This window comes from Penaeus japonicus, unplaced genomic scaffold, assembly GCF_977035675.1.
Source record: "Penaeus japonicus unplaced genomic scaffold, GWHDUDI00000001_assembly GWHDUDI00000041, whole genome shotgun sequence".
Classification (NCBI taxonomy): domain Eukaryota; kingdom Metazoa; phylum Arthropoda; class Malacostraca; order Decapoda; family Penaeidae; genus Penaeus; species Penaeus japonicus.
This window is the reverse complement of record NW_028234443.1, coordinates 2,323,008-2,345,507: the sequence shown is the minus strand read 5'-3', so window position 1 is coordinate 2,345,507 and position 22,500 is coordinate 2,323,008. Positions and strand designations below refer to the sequence as shown.

General features: G+C 50.7%; 1 protein-coding gene across 7 annotated transcripts in view; it reads right to left on the bottom strand.

Moving 5' to 3' along the window:
• The window catches only part of LOC122253907 (uncharacterized), a 203,310-nt gene that overhangs the window by 159,553 nt on the left and 21,257 nt on the right, over positions 1 to 22,500 (bottom strand). For all 7 annotated transcript variants that reach the window (XM_086534655.1, XM_086534653.1, XM_086534654.1 and 4 more), the window contains exons 2-3: positions 10,455 to 10,772; positions 9,159 to 9,482 (exon numbers count right to left, since the gene is read on the bottom strand). In XM_086534655.1, coding sequence (XP_086390781.1) covers positions 9,159 to 9,482; positions 10,455 to 10,772 — 642 coding nt within the window. The remainder of the gene's footprint in view (positions 1 to 9,158; positions 9,483 to 10,454; positions 10,773 to 22,500) is intronic.

Here is a 22,500-nt window from a genome sequence, read left to right as displayed (position 1 = left end):
GAGAGAGAGAGAGAGAGAGAGAGAGAGAGAGAGAGAGAGAGAGAGAGAGAGAGATTTCACCCAAAACTATTTCTCCTCTACACCCTATCTTCAACTGATTCCCTAAGAACATTCAACATCCGTTTACGAAAATGGAGCTTCTGTCTAATGATCTGAACTAATTAAAAATTGCTATTCGACTTTGCACGAGAAGAATCACCACTCCATAATAAACATCAGATCAAGAAAATTTATTCAATCTTATCGAAAAAATAGGTAAATATTAATAGCATTGAGGATAATTCGCTGATTTGATTTGTTTTGATCTAAACGCCTTTTTTTTTAGTAAACATGAAATTTGTCTCCCGTTTCAGCGCCCTCGTTGTCTGTCTCTCCCTTGCAAGTGTCGCGCCCACATCTAGCCAGGTAGTCTCACCAGATAGTCCCCATCCAGGTAGCCCCAGCCTGGTAGTCCCCAGCTAGGTAGTCCCCGGGCAGGTAGTCCCTAGCCAGGTAGCCCCGGCCAGGTAGTCCCCATCCAGGTAGTCCCTAGCCAGGTAGCTTCATCTACCTGGGCAAGAAGTCGTTAGGTATCCGGCAAGAATCATGTCTGAAGGTATTTATACACTTACACTTGACGTAGAGCTGGCCAATTTACTGCAACTTTGCATATGAAGAATTTGCAATACGGCATGCCCTGCGGCTAGCGGCTTTGGTCCGGGTTCGGCGTTCTCGCTGCACCGACCTTCGTGTTTCATCTTTGTTTCTCTCGGGATTTTCCTTCGGGGAGTGTCGTTCTGTCGGCGGCGCCATTGCCTCCGATCCGCGTCGATTCCTTCGGTGAATTCGGGGTTACGAAAGCCAGTCGACGACGACAACACGCCTCCGTTCGTGCGTTCCGGGGGTTTCGTTCGTTTCGTCGGGTCGCGTCGATTCGTTCGCGTTTCTGCCGTTCCTATTGCTGTGGCGTTGGCGGTGCAGTCCCACGTCTGCCGCTGGTGATTGACACACGTTGAAGCTTCATTAGCATATCATGACCCCGGCAACCGGCATATTGAAGCCGCATCCCACACCGTCGGCGCGACCCCCTCGACGCCCTTCCGTCGCCCCGCCACAGCGTCGAATATCGCCTGGCGCCGCGCTGCACCTCCGCTCATAAACCAATCATAAGCGTCGAGCGGGCCAACCTGGAACGCCATTTTCGCCACTATCACCTATAGCCATAAGGATAAATCTCCCGCGAACCGCCTCCGCCGCAGCGCGCCCTCCGTCGGAAAGCTCAGAGCGCCCTGGCCCGGACCCGCGACTCGCCCCCCCTCCCGCCACGCGACTTTCGCCTCTCCGCCCCATGCGCCGAAGGACCGAGTCGGCCCGCCGGCCCGCCCTCCTCGCCCGCTCATGCTTACAACGCTAATTCTTCCATATAATTGTGAGGAGAAGCGAAGTTCCCGCAGCCTAACTGCAGGACGCCGCGCCGGCCGCTGAGGACGTCGCCGCCGCCACCGCCACCGCCGCCGCCGCCGCCGCTGCCGCTACTCCCGCCTCGCCGTCAGCGCCGCCCTCGCCTGCTCCTGCACTCACAGCGGCGCCGAGCACGCGGAGCGCCGGTCGTTAGCGCCGCCAGGAGACGTATTAATTAAGTGCGCAGATCCCGGCGCGGCTGACTTATTAGGGTAATATTCCGTAATTATTCCGTCTGCCAAAGCCGGTGGCCTTGCTGACCTTCCGCAGCGGCAGTCCGGGCGGCCACACGCAGCACCCGCAACGGAGGGGGGAGGGGAGGGGGGAGGGGGAGAAGGGAGAGTGGTGAAGGGGAGGGGAAGGGGAGGGGGAGAGGTGAAAGGAAGGGGAGAGGGGAAGGGAAGGGAAGGGGAGAGGGAAGGGAAGGGAGAAGGGAATGGGAGGGAAGAGGGGAAGGAGAGGGAAGGGGAAGGGGAAGGGGAAAGGGGAAGGAGAGGGGAAGGGGAAAGGGGAAGGGGAGAGGGGAAGGGGAAGGAGAGGAGAGGGGAAGGGGAGGGAGAGCAGAACAATACACAGTTGGTGATGATGGTAATGATGATAATGGTGGCGGTGCTGATGGTGATAGTGATAGTGATAGCGATGGCGATGATGATGAAGGTGACAATGACAATCACGACCCTGAGGACAAGGACCTATTCGAGGAGGAGGTTAATCATCACCATGGAATTATTAAAAAGTCAAAGGATAGTTTTGTTTCTGTTCCTTGTTATTGCTACATCCCAAATACCTTTCCTTGTATTGTCATTATCATTCCCATCATCATCACCACCATCACCATCACCACCATCATCATCACCATCATCATCCCGAATATGACACTAACACGAGCCTCTCGACAGCGCCGCCGCCCATCGCGAGCCGACCGCCGACGCCATGGCGAAAAGGGCGCGTCTCGGTTGGCAGCGAGGGGGGGGAGGGGCGTCCGAGTGCCACCTAGACTCCTAGCAGGACAGGACGCCCCACGCCCCTCCGACGCCCACCTGGAGTCGCCGCCCGTCACGCCAATGCGCGCGCGGCGTTCGGCTGGAAGATTTGCGGTCGCGTGCGGCGGCAGCGGCGGCGTGGCGGCGTCTCGGCGCGGCGGCGGCAGAACTGCGGCAAAAGTGCGGTAGTTATGGGAGGAAGGTGGAGGCGGCCGAGGAGCTGCGGTCATGGGCGCCGGCCGTGTAATTTGGCAGCCATTGAAGTAATGCATCGTATAATTACCCGAACTGCTCGGGCGAGAGGACGCCGCGGTTACGACCCATCCTTACTCCGACGGGACTCCTGGAACGACGCTAAATAAGATGATATAACATCTCACAATAACCATCTGCAGGAGAGGGAGGGAGGGGGGAGGGGAGGGGGAGGGGGGAGGGGCGTCGGGTGAAGGAGGGAGAAGGAGGAAAGGGGGGGAGGGGGGCGGAGGAGGGAAGGAGGGCGCCTACGCCAGGGGATGATTTCAAGATGGCCGGTTCGGGTGGAAGGAAAATCTAATGCCACCGGGGAAGGTGTCTACTGAGGAGAGGTGAGGGATGGGGGTGGGGGAGGACGAAGAGAGGAGGAGGATGGAAAGGATGACATAAATGACGACGACGACGACGAATAATAAACTTGATAACGACGATGATAGCGACACATTAACTCGAGATTCTTTGCTCCGCAATCGACCCTATCCCTCCCCGTTTCAGGAATCATAATCCGAAGTCAATTCTCCCTTTCTCACACGCACTATCGCGGTGACATCACGTCCCTGAATGTATTAATACAACCTCCCTCACTCTCCCCGTCCTTTCTCCCTCTCATTCCCCTCACGAAGTCTCTCTCTCTCCTCACGCCTACGTCGGCAGGCGGGCGGCCCGATAAAGAGGCCTTGCGCCCGCCTGGTCATGCAGCTCGACGCAGGCACGCCATCCCTCTCCGTCTAGTCATGCAAATCTCTCAACAAGCAGCTGGCGTGAAACCACAAGCCCATCTTTATTGCTTATTAGCGCCAGGCATAAACCCGAGAGGACGTACGTTATTCAACACCACGGTTTTCAGGGCCCATTGAACTCCCCTTTTGCCGGAATGATCGCGGCGGCCGCAGGATTCGTGTGCGCTAAGAGGCTCCGATCCTCCGATCCTCCGACACTCCTACACGGGACAAGCGAAGGAGTAAGCCGGAACGCCACGCCTCCCCCCCCCCCTCTTCCCCCCGTGCCTACCTTTTCGCCACGCCCGTCCTGTCTCCTTCTTTTTTCCTACCGTCTAACAAGTCAGCCGCTGATGTGCCGTATCCCTCCCCGTTTGCTGAGCTCAACGCCGGAGGAGGGGGGGGCGGGAGAGAGAGAGAGAGAGAGAGAGAGAGAGAGAGAGAGAGAGAGAGAGAGAGAGAGAGAGAGAGAGAGAGAGAGAGAGAAACAATGACAGAGAAACAATGACAGAGAGAGAGAGACAGACAAAGAGACAGAGAGATAGAGACAGAGAGACAGAGACAGAGAGAGATATAAAGCGAAAGCTTAGATAGCCAAGCGAGGGGCGAAGGAAGGTAGGGGATCGAAGATGAAGCCAACACTGACGAAGGCGACGACGAGAATGCCCCTCGCAGAGACCCGAAACTTGGAAGAGTCCCTCTCGTTATCCGATTTGTATATACCCATCTGTTAACCCGTGACAGTAAATCTCCCAGGAGAGGAGACACCTCGTCCTTCTCTTTGTTTTACACCGACAACACTACCCCGATGGACTGGCTATTCAATTTCCTATTTGCAACATGCTAACCACTCCGCGACGTATCAAATGAAAATCTACCGACGGCTCACAAGGAAGCGGCGACGGAGAGACTCAACCTCGCGTTAAAGACGGGATATAAAACGTCCACATAAAAGTGCCACTTGATGTTCGCCTTAAAAGAAAAAAAAATACTGAGAAGAAAAAAAATATAAAATAAAAATCATAAAACATAAAACAGGATCACACATTCATTAGCGGTGTCTGCGCTCGCCGCCCGCCCGCCCGCCCGTTCCGCGCCCAAAACCGCTCGCCCAAAACACTCACCTTCGTTTATTGTTCCCGACACATTATCTGACGCCACCATCTACAAAAAAAAGACAACAAAAACTCTGATAACTTCTATGCAAATGAACCCCCTTTTTTCTGGGTGTCGATCTCGGAAACATTAGAGTTTTATATACTCCCCAGTGTTGCATATTGAGTTTTCGGAAGGCGGAGTTCACACCTACGTCACCAAGTCGGCGAATTGCAGCGAATTGCAGTTACACGGGTTGCAGCCGCGAAGACACAACTACCACGGACGGCGGCGAATAAAACCCGTTGTTGCACACACACAAGGCAGTAAAAGCATAACTTTCTCACTCAATACTCCGAGCAAATTAAATAAGCACTTTCGGTTTTGCAATTACGACTAGCAGCCTAAGTGACTCTTTGCACTAGACGAATATATATATCTATGCTCCAAACCGCACCTGATTACGAGCATGAACACCTGCTGGCTGTACGGTACAGCGAGTGCATGGCTAAGGGAAGAACATGCATAATATTGATACGAAGGTCGGAGAGCGACGTGATGCCACGTGACTCGGGAGAGGAATGAGGGTTCAAAGAAGACAGATTGGAATTAGGGTTCAAAGAAGACAGGTTGGAATCAGGGTTCAAAGAAGACTGGTAGGAATCGGGGTTCAAAGAAGACAGATTGGAATCGGGGTTCAAAGAAGACAGGTTGGAATCAGTGTTCAAAGACTGGTTGGAATCGGGATTCAAAGAAGACAGGTTGGAATCGGGGTTCAAAGAAGACAGGTTGGAATCGGGGTTCAAAGACTGGTTGGAATCGGGGTTCAAAGAAGACTGGTCGGAATCAGAGTTCAAAGAAGACAGATTGGAATCAGGGTTCAAAAAAGACTGGTTGGAATCGGGGTTCAAAGAAGACAGGTTGGAATCGGGGTTCAAAGAAGACAGATTGGAATCAGGGTTCAAAGAAGACAGGTTGGAATCGGGGTTCAAAGACTGGTTGGAATCAGGGTTCAAAGAAGACTGGTCGGAATCGAGATTCAAAGAAGACAGGTAGGAATCGGGGTTCAAAGAAGACAGGTTGGAATCGGGGTTCAAAGAAGACAGGTTGGAATCAGGGTTCAAAGAAGACAGGTTGGAATCGGGGTTCAAAGAAGACAGGTTGGAATCGGGGTTCAAAGAAGGCAGGCTGGAATCGGGGTTCAAAGAAGACAGGTTGGAATCGGGGTTCAAAGAAGACAGATTGGAATCAGGGTTCAAAGAAGACAGGTTGGAATCGGGGTTCAAAGAAGGCAGGCTGGAATCGGGGTTCAAAGAAGACAGGTTGGAATCGGGGTTCAAAGAAGACAGATTGGAATCAGGGTTCAAAGACTGGTTGGAATCGGGGTTCAAAGAAGACAGGTTGGAATCGGGGTTCACAAAGAAGACAGGCTGGAATCGGGGTTCAAAGAAGACTGGTCGGAATCGGGGTTCAAAGACAGGTTGGAATTAGGGTTCAAACAAGTTGGAATTAGGGCTGGAATGAGGATTGGAAGAGTCGAGGGTAAGTAAGATCGGGAACTCAACGACTCAACGAATATAGAATGTCACAGGGATTCACAGAAGGAAAATGTGATTAAAAAAGGATGACATCAGGAACCAGGGACACGTCAGCCGGCGAATCAGCCAGCCGTCAGCGTCAGGGGAGCGGCGCCCCCCCCCCCCCCCCAACAAAAGAACTCGGCTTGGTCTGACTTCGTGTGTTAAAGCCGAACCGACCAGAGACAGCCAGGAGTCTTGCTATCACTCGCTGCCTCCTGGTGTTCGAGCCCCCCCCCCCCATCCCCTACCCCTTTATTCCCCTTTGGTGCAAAAATGTCTGCTGTTTCCTGCTGTCTTCTGCTTGTTCTGCATGCTCTGCGTTGCCTTCTTTCTCAAGGGATTCTGACTCTCTCGGTGTTTTTATTGTTGTTGGTAGTGCTGTTGTTTCGTTATGCGTTCTATGGCTTTTGTTCTTAATCATATCATTTTGTTTTCTGTTGCTACTATTGTTGTTGTTGGTTCATATCTCACCCTTGGCCTAACCTTGCACGCACTGACCTGTTCACCCAGCCAAGGAAAATGACCTGATATGCCAAGTTCGACTTGGAAAAAAAATATATAAATGTTGGAATAAGTCTTCAGGAGAACGATGTGGAATTCACTCCCAAGTAAGTAACCTTCCGAGCCAGTTCTATCAAGCGCTCGCTCGTCCCTTATCCCGGCAGCCCTCAGCCCGAAAATCATCAAAATATCATTTATATTCAACATGCGAACCTCCGTCCCTCCAAAAATGCGATGATCTGCAACTCATCTCAATTATCCCGAGAGAAGGAGAATGATTAAGCTCGGGCAATCTCGCTTTTGTATCCCCGCGAACTGCAAATGGCCGAAAAACAAAAGCACATCGGGATGCGCAAGGGCGGACGGACGGACGGACGGACGGACGAGCGGGAGAGGGAAGGGAAGGGAAGGGAAGGGAAGGGAAGGGAAGGGAAGGGAAGGGAAGGGGGGGAGAGGAGAGAGAGGAGAGAGGAGGGGGAAAAATCGTCATTATCCTGCCCTGCACATAACCAATATTCCTTCACATGCAAATTACAAGCGAGGGAGAATAAATGCAATGATATAATCGCGCAGGTGGAGACGAGATCGAAGTCCGGTAGCCGGCCGGGTAATAGCAAGGTTGGCGCGTCCGGGAGCCAATGGCGGACCACGACGGCGGGCCGAGCGACGTGACTGGCTGCCGGGAGACGCCGCGCTGATGGACAACTCTCAACAATCCCTTAATGATTGTTATTACTCGACCCTAACCTATCATCCGCTTGCTGCCAACACATCAGGCCACGGGATATTACTGGGCCCTCTCCTTATCGCTCGTCCATCTCGCGCGGTGCGGGGCAAACGGCCCTCGCTCGCCGTTCGTATTAAGGGCTCCCCCCCCCCCCCCGACATGGCGCTCGACCTCGAGGCAAGGACAGGGATATGGGAGGAAAGGGGGAGGGGGGGAGGGGGAGGGGGGGAAGGGGACTGAAAGGCGCCGAGAAATGCCAAGAGGTGATGACTTTGCAAGCAGAGCGAGGCCGTGAGAGTCGTCATTGCTTGGGGTTTGATGTCTGATTATTATGATTTTTTTTTTCTGGGAAAAAATGGTTCTTTTCTCTGGATGTCAAGGATGTCATGTCTTTCAGTCTATTTCCTATGCTCTCTCCTCCGCCAATTATCCTTCCTCCCCCTCTCTTTTCTCTTTCTCTCTCCTTTTCCCTCTCTTCCTCTCTCCTCCCACCATCCCCTCTCACCCTCTCTCTTCTTCCCTCCCTTCTTCCCTCTCTTCTTCTTCTTCTCTCCATTTCGCTTTATTCCTCCCTCTCACTTCCCCCCTTTTCTCTCCCTTCCTCCCCCCTCTCTCCCTCTCCCTCTCCCTCTCCCTCTCTCTCTGTATGTGTTCAACCAGTCCAGAGTTCCAGGTAAGAGAAGGGTTCAAGCGAGCGGTTGAACCCTCACTCGCATCTCGGGAACCAATTTGCATGACTTATCAACTCGAAGAACCCGGATGATCAAAAAGCGCGGGAAAATTAAAATATTTAGTTTTGAAATGGTCGGATATTTCTCAAATCGTTAAAAAGGAGAATTTACATATCAAATTGCTCAGTTTAGATTGTAGATGATGATATATGGATAAAAAAAAAAAAAATAAAATAAAAGGTTATTAAAATTATTATTTGAATAATACGATTCTTAAAGGTTGGCACGCCTGAACGAGGGTCATTGTATGATCATTTGCAATAACCGTTAAAACTCGAGAACGTATTATGTAATAATTTAGTGCACCGTATTATTTTTTTGTTCTTTTATTCAGTAGCTTTTTCGGGATGAAATGCTAATACAAATCTTTCTCTTTTTTTTATAGGAAATGTGAAGATTTGATGTAATAGACACCTCAGACTTATTAATTAACATTCGTTAACAACAATCTGTCCCCAAACAAAATCTCATTCCGTGCGATAAATTGATAATTACCGAGGACGTGTGGCATGTAGTTGCCGTTTCAACAACAACAATTCCTATCAACACTTATATCTACAACTATCTAACAGCTATCCACTAACGATAGCCAAACACTCATTACCTGACAACAATCAAACAACTGTCGAGGAACTATAATCCGAACGATTTTGTATTAGTAAGTAATTATCAATTAACAGCTGTCTTGACAAATGATAGGAAAAAAAACAGGTCTTCTTTCCAGTCGTATCGGATAAGGAGGTCCTATTAATCTAACGCCTGGCTATACTCTTTACGACTTTCAGGATCAGTTGACGGATGTCCCGCTGCACAAACTCTACGTCGACTCACTCACTTTTTTTTCTCTTTCTCCCCCCCCCCCTTTCTCTCTCACTCTTTCTCTTTCTCTTTCTCTTTCTCTTTCTCTCTCTCTCTCTCTCTCTCTCTCTCTCTCTCTCTCTCTCTCTCTCTCTCTCTCTCTCTCTCTCTCTCTTTCTCTTTCTCTTTCTCTTTCTCTTTCTCTTTCTCTTTCTCTTTCTCTTTCTCTTTCTCTTTCTCTCTCTCTCTCTCTCTCTGCATTGTGGGTACTGTGATATCAGTTTTATGGCGACTTTCATAGACAGTTCCTTGGACAGAGGAAGCGGACTCACCTGTTTGAACTGCTCCTCGAAGCTCCAGGACTGCTGACTCTGGTGCGGCTCGGGCGTGTGCGAGGGCGTGCGTGTGCCATTGCCGGAGGAGTCGCGTGACCCAGCCGAGCCGGGCGTGGGCGGCATCTGCGAGGTGGGCGGGAGGCCGACCGTGCTGGGGATGAACGGCAGGTGCGGCCCGGGGGGCACCAGCGAGGGCGGCCCGCCGCCCCTCATGGCGTTCATGAGCGCCTGTGGCGACGACAGCAGCGACTCCCTCTGCCTCTGCAGCGCCTCCGCCCGGAGCACCAGGTCGCGCGAGTCCTCGTCCCCCTCACCGTCCTCCTGAAACAAGAAACAAACATGTCACTCATCCTTTGCGGCTCGGAGGAAAGGAAACGCGACGTACAAATAAGACATCCGCTCTCCAGAACCGCCCACTCTCTCGCCTCGTCTCGTCTCGTCCCGGGCGACGGCGAGGGCGGCGACACTCGAGAGGGATTTAATGGAACCAGACGATAAGCCTCCCGACTCGAGCTGGTGACGCGGAACATGACAAAACGACCTATAAAAGTCGCCGGGGGGATGCGCTGAGAAAACAGCCTCTCTCTCCGCATCGGTTAGTGTCTCACAATCGGCTTTTATGGAACTGGGATCACCGCCGGGCACCTGCTCGGGCCCTCCACCTCCGCCACTCCACCCCACCTCCCCTCCACCTCCCCTCCTTCCAATCTACCATCGGGGGGAGTCCTTAAATGTCCTACATGTTCTTTACACGTTTACCCCGCCTCCTGACTGGACTCCCTTCAATTCAGTACATAAAAAAGGCTGAATAACTCCATAACATGAACTGAGACGTAATGTAAGTTATTCAGTCTCATTCATCCCTTATTCATCCCTTGATCAACATTCATCACAACAAACTCAATCCTACCTCATCGTTTCGAGTTCTCATCACGTCTATCTAACTATTTTCTGACACCTGTCTCATAGCCCTAATTACGGCTAATGACCAAGTCCTATCATTAATAAACCTATGAGCATACACCTGTGGATGAATAAGAGTGCGACGCGTGTCATCGTTATCAGCCACTTGATGAGTAACACATCGTGATCAGCTACTTGATGAGTAACGTTATGGTGATCAGCCACTTTATGAGTAAAACCTCGTGATCAGCCACACTTGATGAGTAACACATGATCAGCCACACTTGATGAGTAAAACATCGTGATCAGCCTAAAGTGGCTTTATGAGTAACGTGTCGTGATGAGCCACTTGATGAGTAATACCAAGACCGGAAGCTGCGTCTTACTCACCTCCCTCTTCATCTTGGCCTGCAGGAGGGTGTGGAGGCGGTCGTAGAGGTTGTGCCCGTTATTGTTGTTGTTATTGTTGTTGTTGTTGTTGTTGGGCGAGCCGGGGGGAGGGGGGGAGCCGCCTAGGATGCTCTCCCGGGTGTGGCTGAAGAGCGACGCCGCCGATACCTGCTGGCGGAGCTTGGCCAGGATGTCCTCCCCCTCCATGCCGCCCCCGCAGCCCCCGACGCCGGGCTTGAGGGGGCTGTCGCGCCCGCCGCCCGTCAGGCCGAGGCTGTCCTCTTGCTCCATGTCGGACACGCGGTCGTCGGTACCAGACTGTTGGGGAGAAAGAGAGAGAAAGAGAAAGGGTTAGTTTCCTCAATGTTTATATCCTGTGGGGAGAGGGGGAGGTTAATGGTGGGGAGTAAATGTGATCAATTCATATCTTCGGTGGGGAAATAAGTATAATAAAAATAGCGGCTGTGAAACCAAAGTACAAGAATTCATTTCATCACGAAATCTTCGGCGTCAAGTCGGAGGATCAAGTCCTTTTCCTCCCCTTCCCTACCTTACGCTTCCTCTCCCCTTCCCTTCCCATCCCTCACCATCCCATTCCATCTTTCCCCATCCCCATTCCTCCTAACCCCTCCCCATCCCATTCCATCCTTCCCCATCCGATCCTCCCCATCCCTCCCCCACCGCCGGGGCACCACACTGTCTGGCGCGTCCCCGCTGGGTCGGTATGTTATCTTAAGTATCAATCAGCGTCCTCGCCTCCTCCGGGCATCTGGCGCCCCCGGTGGCTGGCCGCCCCTCCGCCCCCGGGCACAAGGGCGCTTTCCCCGTAGCACGAGCCCGGCTTAGGCCCTCGCGTGGCTGCATCAGCGTGCATGTTCGGCCATTCATTTGGTCATGCGCCCTCTTGTCGCCCGCGCACGCCCACCGCCCTTGCAGCCTCGCGCCCCAAGAGCCGCGACGTCGCTTGCGCCCCTCTGGTCCGGCCTCCGCGACCGCCATTGACACGCCGATGATAAATAGAAACACAATTCATTAATGGCGCCGTTTGTGCGATATTCCCAGGCCAGTCGGGACCGCTCGACCGCGTCCTCCATCATCCTGACGGCCGCCCACTGCGACGCCCACGGATCATCCGCCCGCCCACCCGCCATCCGACCCTCTGACTCCGCGAGGGATAGGACACCGCATTCCGCCCTCCGCCGCCCACCACCCTCCGCCGCCCACTGCCCTACGACGCCTACCGCCCACCGACACCCACCACCCTACGACGCCCACTGCCCTACGACGCCCTCCGACACCTTCCGACGCCCACCGCCCACCGACGCCCACCGCCTTCCACCATGTTTACGTCCCATCGGCACTCGCATGCCATCCTCGTAAGTATGCCCTCAGAGTCTCAGAGGCGGTGCAATTCCTGCAGCAGACAGACAGACAGACGCATAGTTACATCAGATAGACAGACACACATGGATAGAGAAAAGTGCCACCGAGCGGACGCACACTGGGGGAGGGGAGGGGGGAGGAGATGGGAGGGGGAAAGGGAGGAGGAGGGTATGGGGAAGTGGATAGTGACACGTCTCCCCCCTCCTTTCTCGCCTCCTCGCCGCCCACTCAGCCCACCTCCGCCATTATCACCTCCCTCACCCTCACCCTCACTCCACCCCCACCCCCGCCTCTCCCTTCTCCCTCCTCCTTCCTCCCTCCCCCCCTCCCCTCCCCCACCCCCGACACACGTGCCATCACAGCGCTCTCTCTCCATATCTCTCCGGGCGAGTGTAAGTAACCAGCAGTTCCTCCCTGCTCACAACGCCCACTCCAAATACCCAAACCCAGCCATTCACGCCCACACCACCCACAGCTCCTTAGACCTAGCCCTAAACCCATCTCTTACGCCCACACCGCCCTCACGCCCCATCCCATTCTTAAACCCCTATCAAGTCCCCCAGCCCTTACACCCCTCACGCTCTCCCCCTATCAACCCCAGCCTCACGCCCACCCAGCCTCCGAGACCGCCCGCACATCCGGCCGCCCATGTGTGAGAGGGTCGCCTTCTTGGAAGTTGATATCACGAGGAGGCGACCATTAAACAGAAACCTCGTAAATCTAATAATACGTATTTAATGGAGCTATAAAGCCATAATCGAGCAGCTGGGGGCTCCTGCGCGCTCGACTTACCCTGCCTCTTCTCTGGCTCTCTTTCGCTCGCTCTCTTTCTCTCTTTTGATCTTGTTCTCTCTCTTTTGATCTCGTTCTCTCTGGCTCTCTTTCGCTCTTGGTCTTTCTTTCTCTCTTTTGATCTCGTTCTCTCTTTTGATCTTGTTCTCTCTGGCTCTCTTTCGCTCTCTCTCTCTCTCTCTCTCTCTCTCTCTCTCTCTCTCTCTCTCTCTCTCTCTCTCTCTCTCTCTCTCTTTTGCTCTTGTTCTTTCTTGGTCTCTTTCGCTCGCTCTTTCTCTTTCATCTCTCTTGACTTTACTCTTTCTTTCATTTTACTATTACTTCATTTTACTCTTCTCTCTCTTTCGTGCGTCCTTTTCTTCCTCTCCCTTTTTCTCATTTAGCCTTTCTTACAATATCTCGCGTTCTCTCTCTTTCTCTCATTTTCTCTCTAATCTTGTCACTCTCACTCTGATTTTCACTCTCACTCACTCACTCACTCACACTCACTCTTACTCTCACACTCTCTTTCTCTCTCTCTCTCTCTCTCTCTCTCTCTCTCCCTCTCTCTCTCTCTCTCTCTCTCTCTCCCTCTCTCTCTCTCAACTTTCATCCTCCTACCCGGGTGATCTACTGTCTCTCGGAGAGCTGCTTAGCGGGGGGTGGTGGTGGGGGGGGAGGGGGGTGAAGTGCCACGGAGGCAGAAAGGAGAGGAAGGATGGCTGCCGGAGAAAGAGGATGCCCTCGATACAACAGATAAATTGATAGATATATAGATAGATGGGGATATACGCGTATGTGTATGTAGAGATATATCTATATATCTATCTATCTATCTATCTCTATCTATATATGAGAGAGAGAGAGAGGGAGAGAGAGAGAGAGAGAGAGAGAGAGAGAGAGAGAGAGAGAGAGAGAGAGAGAGAGAGAGAGAGAGAGAGAGAGAGAGAGAGAGAGAGAAAGAGAGAGAAGAGAGAGAAGAAGAGAGAAGAGAGAGAGAGAGAGAGAGAGAGAGAGAGAGAGAGAGAGAGAGAGAGAGAGAGAGAGAGAGAGAGAGAGAGAGAGAGAGAGAGAGGAGGAGAGAGAGGGAGGGAGGGGGGGGGGGAGGGAGGAGGGAGGGAGAGGAGGGAGGGAGGGAGGGAGGGAGAGAGAGAGAGAGAGAGAGAGAGAGAGAAAGAGAGAGAGAGGAGAGAAGAGGGAAGAGAGGGGAGGGAAGGACGAGAAGAAGGTGTCAGAAGGGCATGGCAGAGTGATCATCAATGGGCTGATCACACTCTGCCTGTCTGCCCCCTACCCCCAACCCCTTCCTCCCCCCGCCCACTATGCCTGGCAAAAATAAGTCACGGAGCCTTAATGTGAGTTTAATGAAGGTTTTGGCGTCAGAGATCGGCTCAAAAGGGGGGGGAGGGGGGGAGGGGGGGGCACTGCTGCCAGATTCTTCAACCTTCCCTCTTTGTCTTATCAGCTACTGTCTTCTGGCGCAGACTCTCTCTCCCTATCGCCTTCTCCTAAGCCGCGTGCCTCCTATTTTGGTCATGGATTACGATTGCGTAATAGAATCGTGGGGTTGTTAATATTTTTTTTTCTCTCTCTACTCCTTCTTTCTCATTCTCTCTTCTCTTTTCTCTTTCTCATATTCAGTCAACATAGTTTGTTTCTTTTCATTAAAGGAAGATGCGTTGACTGATGTTTCCAATTTGGAATAATTTCTCTCTCTCTCTCTCTCTCTCTCTCTCTCTCTCTCTCTCTCTCTCTCTCTCTCTCTCTCTCTCTCTCTCTCTCTCTCTCTCTCTCTCTCTCTCTCTCTCTCTCTCTCTCTCTTCTCCTTTTCTTTCTCTCTCTCTCTCTTTTCTCTCTCTCTCTCTCTCTCTCTCTCTCTCTCTCTCTCTCTCTCTCTCTCTCTCTCTCTCTCTCTCTCTCTCTCTCTCTCTCTCTCTCTCTCTGTGCGGGTGTGTGTGTATATGTGCGGGTGTGTGTATGTGTATCTATGCGTCTGTATCTGACTCCCTCTAGCTCCCCTGTCATCTCTCCCTCACCCTCTCCCTCTGGACCTCCCTCTTTCTCCTTCCTCCTCTGAGCCTCCCTCACTCTCTCCTTCCTCCTCTGAGCCTCCCTCACTCTCACTATGTGCCTCCCTCTATCTCTCCCTCTCCCTCTGTGCCTCCCTCTTCCTCTTCCTCTCCCTCTCCCTCTCCCTCTCCAACCTTCCGCAGAATCTCCCAACCCACTCGACATACGACCCTGGATATCATCATTGTCTACGCCTGTCTGTGTACCGCTCCGCATACACAGCGTGACAGACAGACAGATAGACAGACAGGCAGCGACAGGTAGACTGACAGGTCAGCAGGTGCGGCCACTCTAGGAGTCTTTCCAAGAGGGGGGGAGGAGGGAAGAGGGAAGGGGGAGGGGGGAGGGGGAATCCATGTAGCTGTCACTCGAGGCTGTGGATGACAGGATCGTCTTGTTTCTACTACTGGGGATGGGATGGGGGGAGGAGGGGAGGGGAAGGGAGGAGTGGGGAGGATGGAGGGGAAGGGAGGGAGGGAAGAGGAGGGGGAAGGGAGGAGTGGGGAAGGAGGGGAACGGAAAAGAGGGGAAGGAAGGGAGAGGAGGGGAGGAGAGCGGATGAGGAAGGAGGGGAACGGAAAAGAGGGGAAGGAAGGGAGAGGAGAGGAGAGGAGAGGGGAAGCAAGGGAGAGGGGAAGCAAGGGAGAGGGGAAGCAAAGGAGAGGGGAAGCAAGGGAGAGGAGAAGCAAGGGAAAGGAGAAGAGGGGAAGAGAAAGAAGAGAAGAGAAGGGGAAGAATGCAGACAGACAAGACAAGACAAGACATAAAGACATAATGATACAAAGACAAAATGGCACAAGGACATACAAACAGACAGACAGAGCATTAACGGAATCGAAATTCTCGCCAACTGAAGAAAATAAAGGATTATCCAAAGAGCACACAAAAGTACCAGAAGAAAACAAAAGAAGGTAGCCGAGCCGAACCGAACCGCGCGCACAGAGAGAAAGCAGAAAGAGATAGAGAAGACCCCCCTACCTCTTCCCCCTCCCCCTCTCTCCCCCCCAGCCCCACAGCCCCCCCCTTAGTCCCTCAGCCTCCATCGGGGACAATAGACCCGGTCACTTATCCAGGCTAAGTAGCTTGTTATCGTCCATCGACTCCCGAGATGACGTCCTGAGATAACCCGTTTCGCATCGAAGTCGTCTTGAAGAACCCACCCGGTCGGTACGCGGGGCCTCGTCTTCGTCGTCGCTCGGTCCGTCGTATCGAATGTTGGAATCAACACCGAAGGGAAAATTCGGATTAGATGCATTCGCCGTCCGCGATGACGTCATCACGAAATCGCTTCACCTGATTGGCGCAGAAAATAATGACGTCATGGCTAGAGGCGGAGCGAAGGCGGGGATTGTTGGCCGCTCGGGGGTGACCCTACACTTAACCCCTGGCGGGGGGTTGACAAGCACTGGGAGGGGGGCGTTACAACTAGCGCACGCACACACACACACACGCAAACACGCCGTCATTCATATTTACACGCAAGGTCAAAGGGCAGTTCTTCAGAGTGGCCACTCCAAATGCACGTTTTTTTTTTCCTTTCATGAATACAAACCCACAAAAAAAAAGAAAAAAGGTATTCCAGAAATCGTCCTATGCCTCAACCAGTGGCATTCTGTCTCTCACTCACTCACACACTCTCTTACTCAATCACTCTCACTCATACTCACTCACTCACTCACTCACTCACTATCACTCACTCTCACTCACTCAGACTGGTAATTTTCATAAGCGCTCGATCAATTAAGGTCACAAAGAACGGTAAAAAAAACAACAGATGTAGAATTAACATAGTTTTATCTTTTATCAGCTGTTATCGTTGATTCGCGATAAGGAGAGAGAGAGAGCGATAGACAGACGCTCTCGGAGTGACAAGGAAATACAGAAACTAAGGAAATTCTCAAACATGTAAAAGGACCGAAAAGAGTAACAGACAAAGACAAACACACACACACACCCTCACACACACATACTCCCCCTCCCCCCTCCCCCCAACCCCCTCGAACAAGAGAACGAAATCGCGAAAGGAACGTGTTACCACCGCCACCACCGCCTCCATCTCTTACTCCTCCACCTCCACCTCTTACTCCTCCACTTCCACTTCCACCTCCACCTCCACCGTCCCGCTCGGTCTGTCGGTCGGTGATGGCATGAGGGTCCGGTTACGCCGACATTCCAGAGCGTAATTCCAGTCGCACTCTGGATCACACGAAGGACTCTCTTCCACAAAGGACTCAATTACGTTGCAATTTTACGGCTGGGCATAATCGGCGGGGATCAATGACATGTTAGGACTGCCGTAAGTTGCATGGTGTCGCATGGTAGTGCATGATTTCGCGTGGTGGTGGTGCATGATTTCGCATGGTGGTGGTGCATGATTTCGCGTGGTGTCGTCTGATATTGTATGATATTCCATGGTGTCGCATGGTAGTGGTGCATGATTTCGCATGGTGTCGTCTGATATTGTATGATATCCCATGGTGTCGTATGGTGTATAATGATGCATGGTGGTGTAGGATTTCTCATGGTGTCATGTGATATGATATGGTGTTGCATGACGTCTATTGTATTGTATGATGCTGGGTGATGGTGTACGGGGTTGTATGACTCGTATGGTGTTTTATGATGTCATGTGGTGTTGGATGATGTCATATGGTGTTGCATGATGCTATATAACATCAAATGGCATCGCATGAATATCACACACTTCATCAAGCGATTGCTTACTTGCATGATTTGAAGAGCCCTTCTAACTCAAGGCATACTAAACCTTAACAGGTCAGCCTTCGGTCTCAAGTTCCTACTCGTTGGTCTGACTGCTCGCCCTCTGACAAGCGTTTCTGTATATCGTATTATGTTGCTGTGTGTATACGCTTTTGTAAACTGTCTATACGCGCGGGTTTGTTTCGTGTGTCATTATGTGAGTGAGTGAATTTGTTTGTGTGTGTGTGTGTGTGTGTGTGTGTGTGTGTGTGTGTGTGTGTGTGTGTGTGTGTGTGTGTGTGTGTGTGTGTGTGTGTGTGTGTGTGTGTGTGTGGTGTGTGTGCACATATGTGTTGTGCTTGCATGAATTAAACAGCAACGAACACATTGAATAAGCGTGCAATGCACGACAACGCACACGCATTTAAGGGGCACAGCCTCCCAAAACATCAGGCTTTCCAGGGGGCACAGCCTCCCGGCCCTGGGCAGCCTCTTCTCCCTTGGCGAGCAGCGCGGACCGATCACATCTCACAAACACACACAAAAAAAAAAAGATCCACAGAACGCCACACACACACACAAACACTGCGTTTCCACAACGAACATCTCACAACTCCACTGAACACTGCGCGCACGCGCACACTGACCGCACTGCCCGCACTGTTCCACACGCACCAACTCGCACAACACTTTTGACGGGATGTTTAGTTAATGACCCGTTGTGTTGCAGCAACACTGCAGGTGCGCGTAAAGCGCGGCACGTGCACAACTACTAAACACAGAAGCAAGCACGGGCGCCGGCGCGAGGCGTGCCCATCCCTCAGCGAGCGAAGAGCGGGGGAGAAGCGAACGGGCGATCGGAGAACGAGCGAGGAGGGAGAAGCGGCGAGCGAGCGAGAGAGAGAGGAGGGGGAGGAAAAGGGCTGGCGGCCAACGGGGCTGCTGCAGCAGCATGAGAAGAGGTGAAGGGACGCCCACCCTACTAACTGGAGGGTGGAGGGACCGGAAAAGTAATGGACTCACCCCTCCCCTCCCTACGTGTGAATCATCCCTAACCCTCCCCCCCCCGCTCCCCCCCCCCGCTCCCCCCCACCCCCTCCCCTCCTCCTCCTCCTCCTCCTCTCCTCCCCTTTCCTCCTCAATCCCTCTCTCTCTCCTCCTCACTCCTCAACCATAATCACCCCAGCTCTCCCAATCTCTACACTGGGACAATCCACACACAACTACAAACACGTCCAACCGTCCTCAGATACCACCGTTTGGCGCCCTGATCCGGACCACACATTCACAAATACATTGGGTTGGACAAAATCATCACATACCCAAATGGATCGCTTTCGCGCAGAAGCGCGAAAGTCTTTTGCTAAAGCTTCTTCTTTAATTGGCGAATTCTTAACGTTTGTTATATTTATTTTTTAAGGTGGGTTTATATTTATATATTTACACACAAATCATAGAAACATAATATATATGTTGATATGTAGATGTACATGTATTTATATATACATACATATACATATACACACACACACACACGCACATATATATATATATATGTATATATATATATATATATATATATATATATATATATATATATATATATATATGTAATATATATACATAATACATATATATATACATATATACATATACATATTCATATATATACATATATATACATATACATATTCATATATATACATATATATATAAATATATATATATATGCATATATATATGTAAACATTATATATATACACATAGATATATATATATATATATATGTAAACATTATATATATATATATATATATATATATATATAAATGTAAATATATATACATATATATATACACATATATATGTACATATGTATATACATATATATATAAATATATATATATATATATATATATCTATATATATGTATATGTATGTATGTATATATATATATATATATTTATTTATATTTATATATACATTATATATATATAAATATATATATATATACATGTATATATACATATATATATACATGCATATATACATGTATATATACATGTATATATACATGCATATTTATATACATGTATTATATATATATATATATATATATATATAGATAGATAGATAGATAGATAGATAGATAGATATATATATAGATAGATAGATAGGTAGATAGATATAAATATTGATATAAATATATATACATATAAAAATATATATACATATAAATATATATATACATATACATATATATACATATATATACATATACATATACGTATACACACATATATATATATATAAATATACATATATATGCATATATATATATACATATATATATATATACATATACATATACATATATATATACATACATACAAGTATTCATACATAAATAAACAAATACATAGTAACAGACATACAGACAGACAGCTAAACCCACAACCATCTAGCCAGAGAGCCAGCCATCTAGCCAAGCCATCTAGCCAGCCATCTAGCCAAGCCAAGACAACCCATCTAGCCATCTAGCCAAGCCATCTAGCCAAAGAGCCAGCCATCTAGCTATCTAGCCAAGCCAAGCCCTCCCTCCCTCCGCCCGAGAGAGCGCTCGCCGCGGCCGGGCGGCCGACCGACCGACCGCAAAGGGAGACATAAACAAGAGCAGCGTTTACAACACGGGATCAAGTCGCGAGTAAACTGACACGGCAAAAATGTCGTCGCTTGATCCTACTTTATTGCCGTTTCTTGTCGCCGGGAACAACACGCGGGGCTCGACTCGCAGACTCGCCGACTCGCCGACTCGCTCGCTGACTCGTGATTCCCGACTCGGAGAGGGGGAGGGTAGGGAGGGATGGGAGGGAGGGGAATGGGGGAGGGGAGGGATGGGAGGGGAATGGGGGTTTGGGGGGAGGGAGGGATGGAGGGAGGAGGATAGGAGGGAGGGAAGGGTAGGGAGGGGGATGGGGGGTTGGGGGAGGGATGGGGCATGGGGGGTTGGGGGAGGGAAGGGGAGGGATGGGAGGGGGGAGGGAGGGAGGGAAGGGGCATGGGGGGTTGGGTTGGAGGGGGTTGGGGGGGGCGGTAGAGGGACGCCTTTGATGTCGGCTCATATTCCTTTATTAGTGTCGTTATCGTCTCTATCATCATCATCATCATTATCATTATCATCATCTTTATTATCATAATCATTACTATTACCATCGTTATCATTACTGTTTTTGTTATTGTTATTACTATTATTATTATTATTATCATTATGATTATCATTATTGTTGTTGCTGTTGCTATCATTATCATTATTATTATTATTATTATTATTACTATTACTATTACTATCATTACTATGATTACCAACATCATAATTAACACTATCATTTTAAACATCATTATCATAACTATCACGGATATCCTCATCAAGGGATGTAGGAGGTGAAGAAGTAGAAGTAGAAGAAGAAAAATAAGAAGATGAAGGAGAGGAGCAGGAGGAGGAGGAGGAGGAGGAGGAGGAGGAGGAGGAGGAGGAGGAGGAGGAGGAGGAGGAGGAGGAGGAGGAGGAGGAGGAGGAGGAGGAGGGGGGGGAGGAGGAGGAAGAAGAAGAGGAGGAGGCAACGGAGATGAAGAAGAAAAATAAGAAGACGAAGAAGAAAAATAACAAGACGAAGGAGAAGGAATAGAAGGAGAAAAAGAAAAGACGAAGAAAAAAAAGGAGAAGAAGACGAAGAAGAAGAAGAGGAGGAGGAGGCAACGGAGATGAAGAAGAGGAAAAAAATAAGAAGACGAAGGAGAAGGAATAGAAGGAGAAAAAGAAGACGAAGAAAAAGAAGAAGATGAAGGAGAAGACGAAGAAAAGGGAGAAGGAGAAGACGGAAAAGATGACGAAGACGAAGGAAGACGAAGGAAGAGGAGGAGGAGGAGGCGGAGGCTCAGGCGGAGGGGCGAAGGCAAGGCCCCCTCTGCGGTCAGGAGCCTCTGGCCGCCGTGATTTAAGGCCCCATTACCCGGCCAGAGGTGCGCTATCCCGCGCCGCCCTTAAGGGTCAGTCCGCCGCGCAGGTCAAGCTTGCGGTCGCCCTTACGGATCGCCTCTGCGGCCGCTGGGATTGGGAAGATCAATATTGTTTCGACGGCTGAGGCGGCGAAGGAATCAGAGTCACCGGAGACTCAGGCCGACGGCGCGGCGGCGGCAGCGTCCGTCGGAGGCACAATGGCGGCCGGAGCGGGTGGCTACGTCGGCGACGCGGCGTCCGACTTCGCTTCGCACTCCGCTCCGTGTCGGTGGAGGCTCGGGGACTCGCGCCAACTCGCTTCAATTCGTCCTCAACTCGCTTCGACTCGTCCTCGCCTCGACCCCCCTCCCCCCTCGCCCTTACTTTGCCCTCGTCTCTACTCGTCCTGCTTTTAGCTCGTCTTCGCTTCAACTCGCCCCCCTCCCTCGCCCCTCGCTCTCTAACTCGTCCTCGATCTCACACTCACACTCGCTCTCCCTCTCACTCGCCCTTTGATACGTCTTCGCTCGACCTCGCTTATGTTCATCGCTCTTTTCTTTTCTCCTCTCCTCTCCTCTCCTCTCCTCTCCTCTCCTCTCCTCTCCCCTCCTCCCCTTCCCCTCCCCCCCATCTCGCACATTACCCAACACCCAGAACCCAGGACGCGCAAACGGTAACCGGATCCTCTAAAAAAAAAAAAAAAAAAAAAAAAAAAAAAAAAAAAAAAAAAAAAAAAAAAATAGAACTCCTGACCAACCGAGAGAGAGAGAGAGAGAGAGAGATAGCATAAAAAAAAAAGAGAGAGAAAGAGAAAAAGACAAAGAAAGGAGTGAAAACGTTCCCCCGACCCTTAAATTAGGCCCCGGGGCACATACCGATGAAAAACCAATAAGGGAGGGGGCGTTCCCATCCTCGTGCCCGCAGATGCCCCAATGCCCCCAAATGCCGCCCCGTGCTGACCCAACGACGGCTCGGGGAGGAGAGGAGCTGCCCTGGTCCTCGATGGGGTAGGGGGGTAGGGGGTAGGGTAGGGGGTAGGAGCAATATATATAGGGTATAGATATAGGAGGTGGGGTAGGGGGTAGGGGGTAGTGGTAGGGGGTACTGGGTGGGGGGTAGGGGAAAT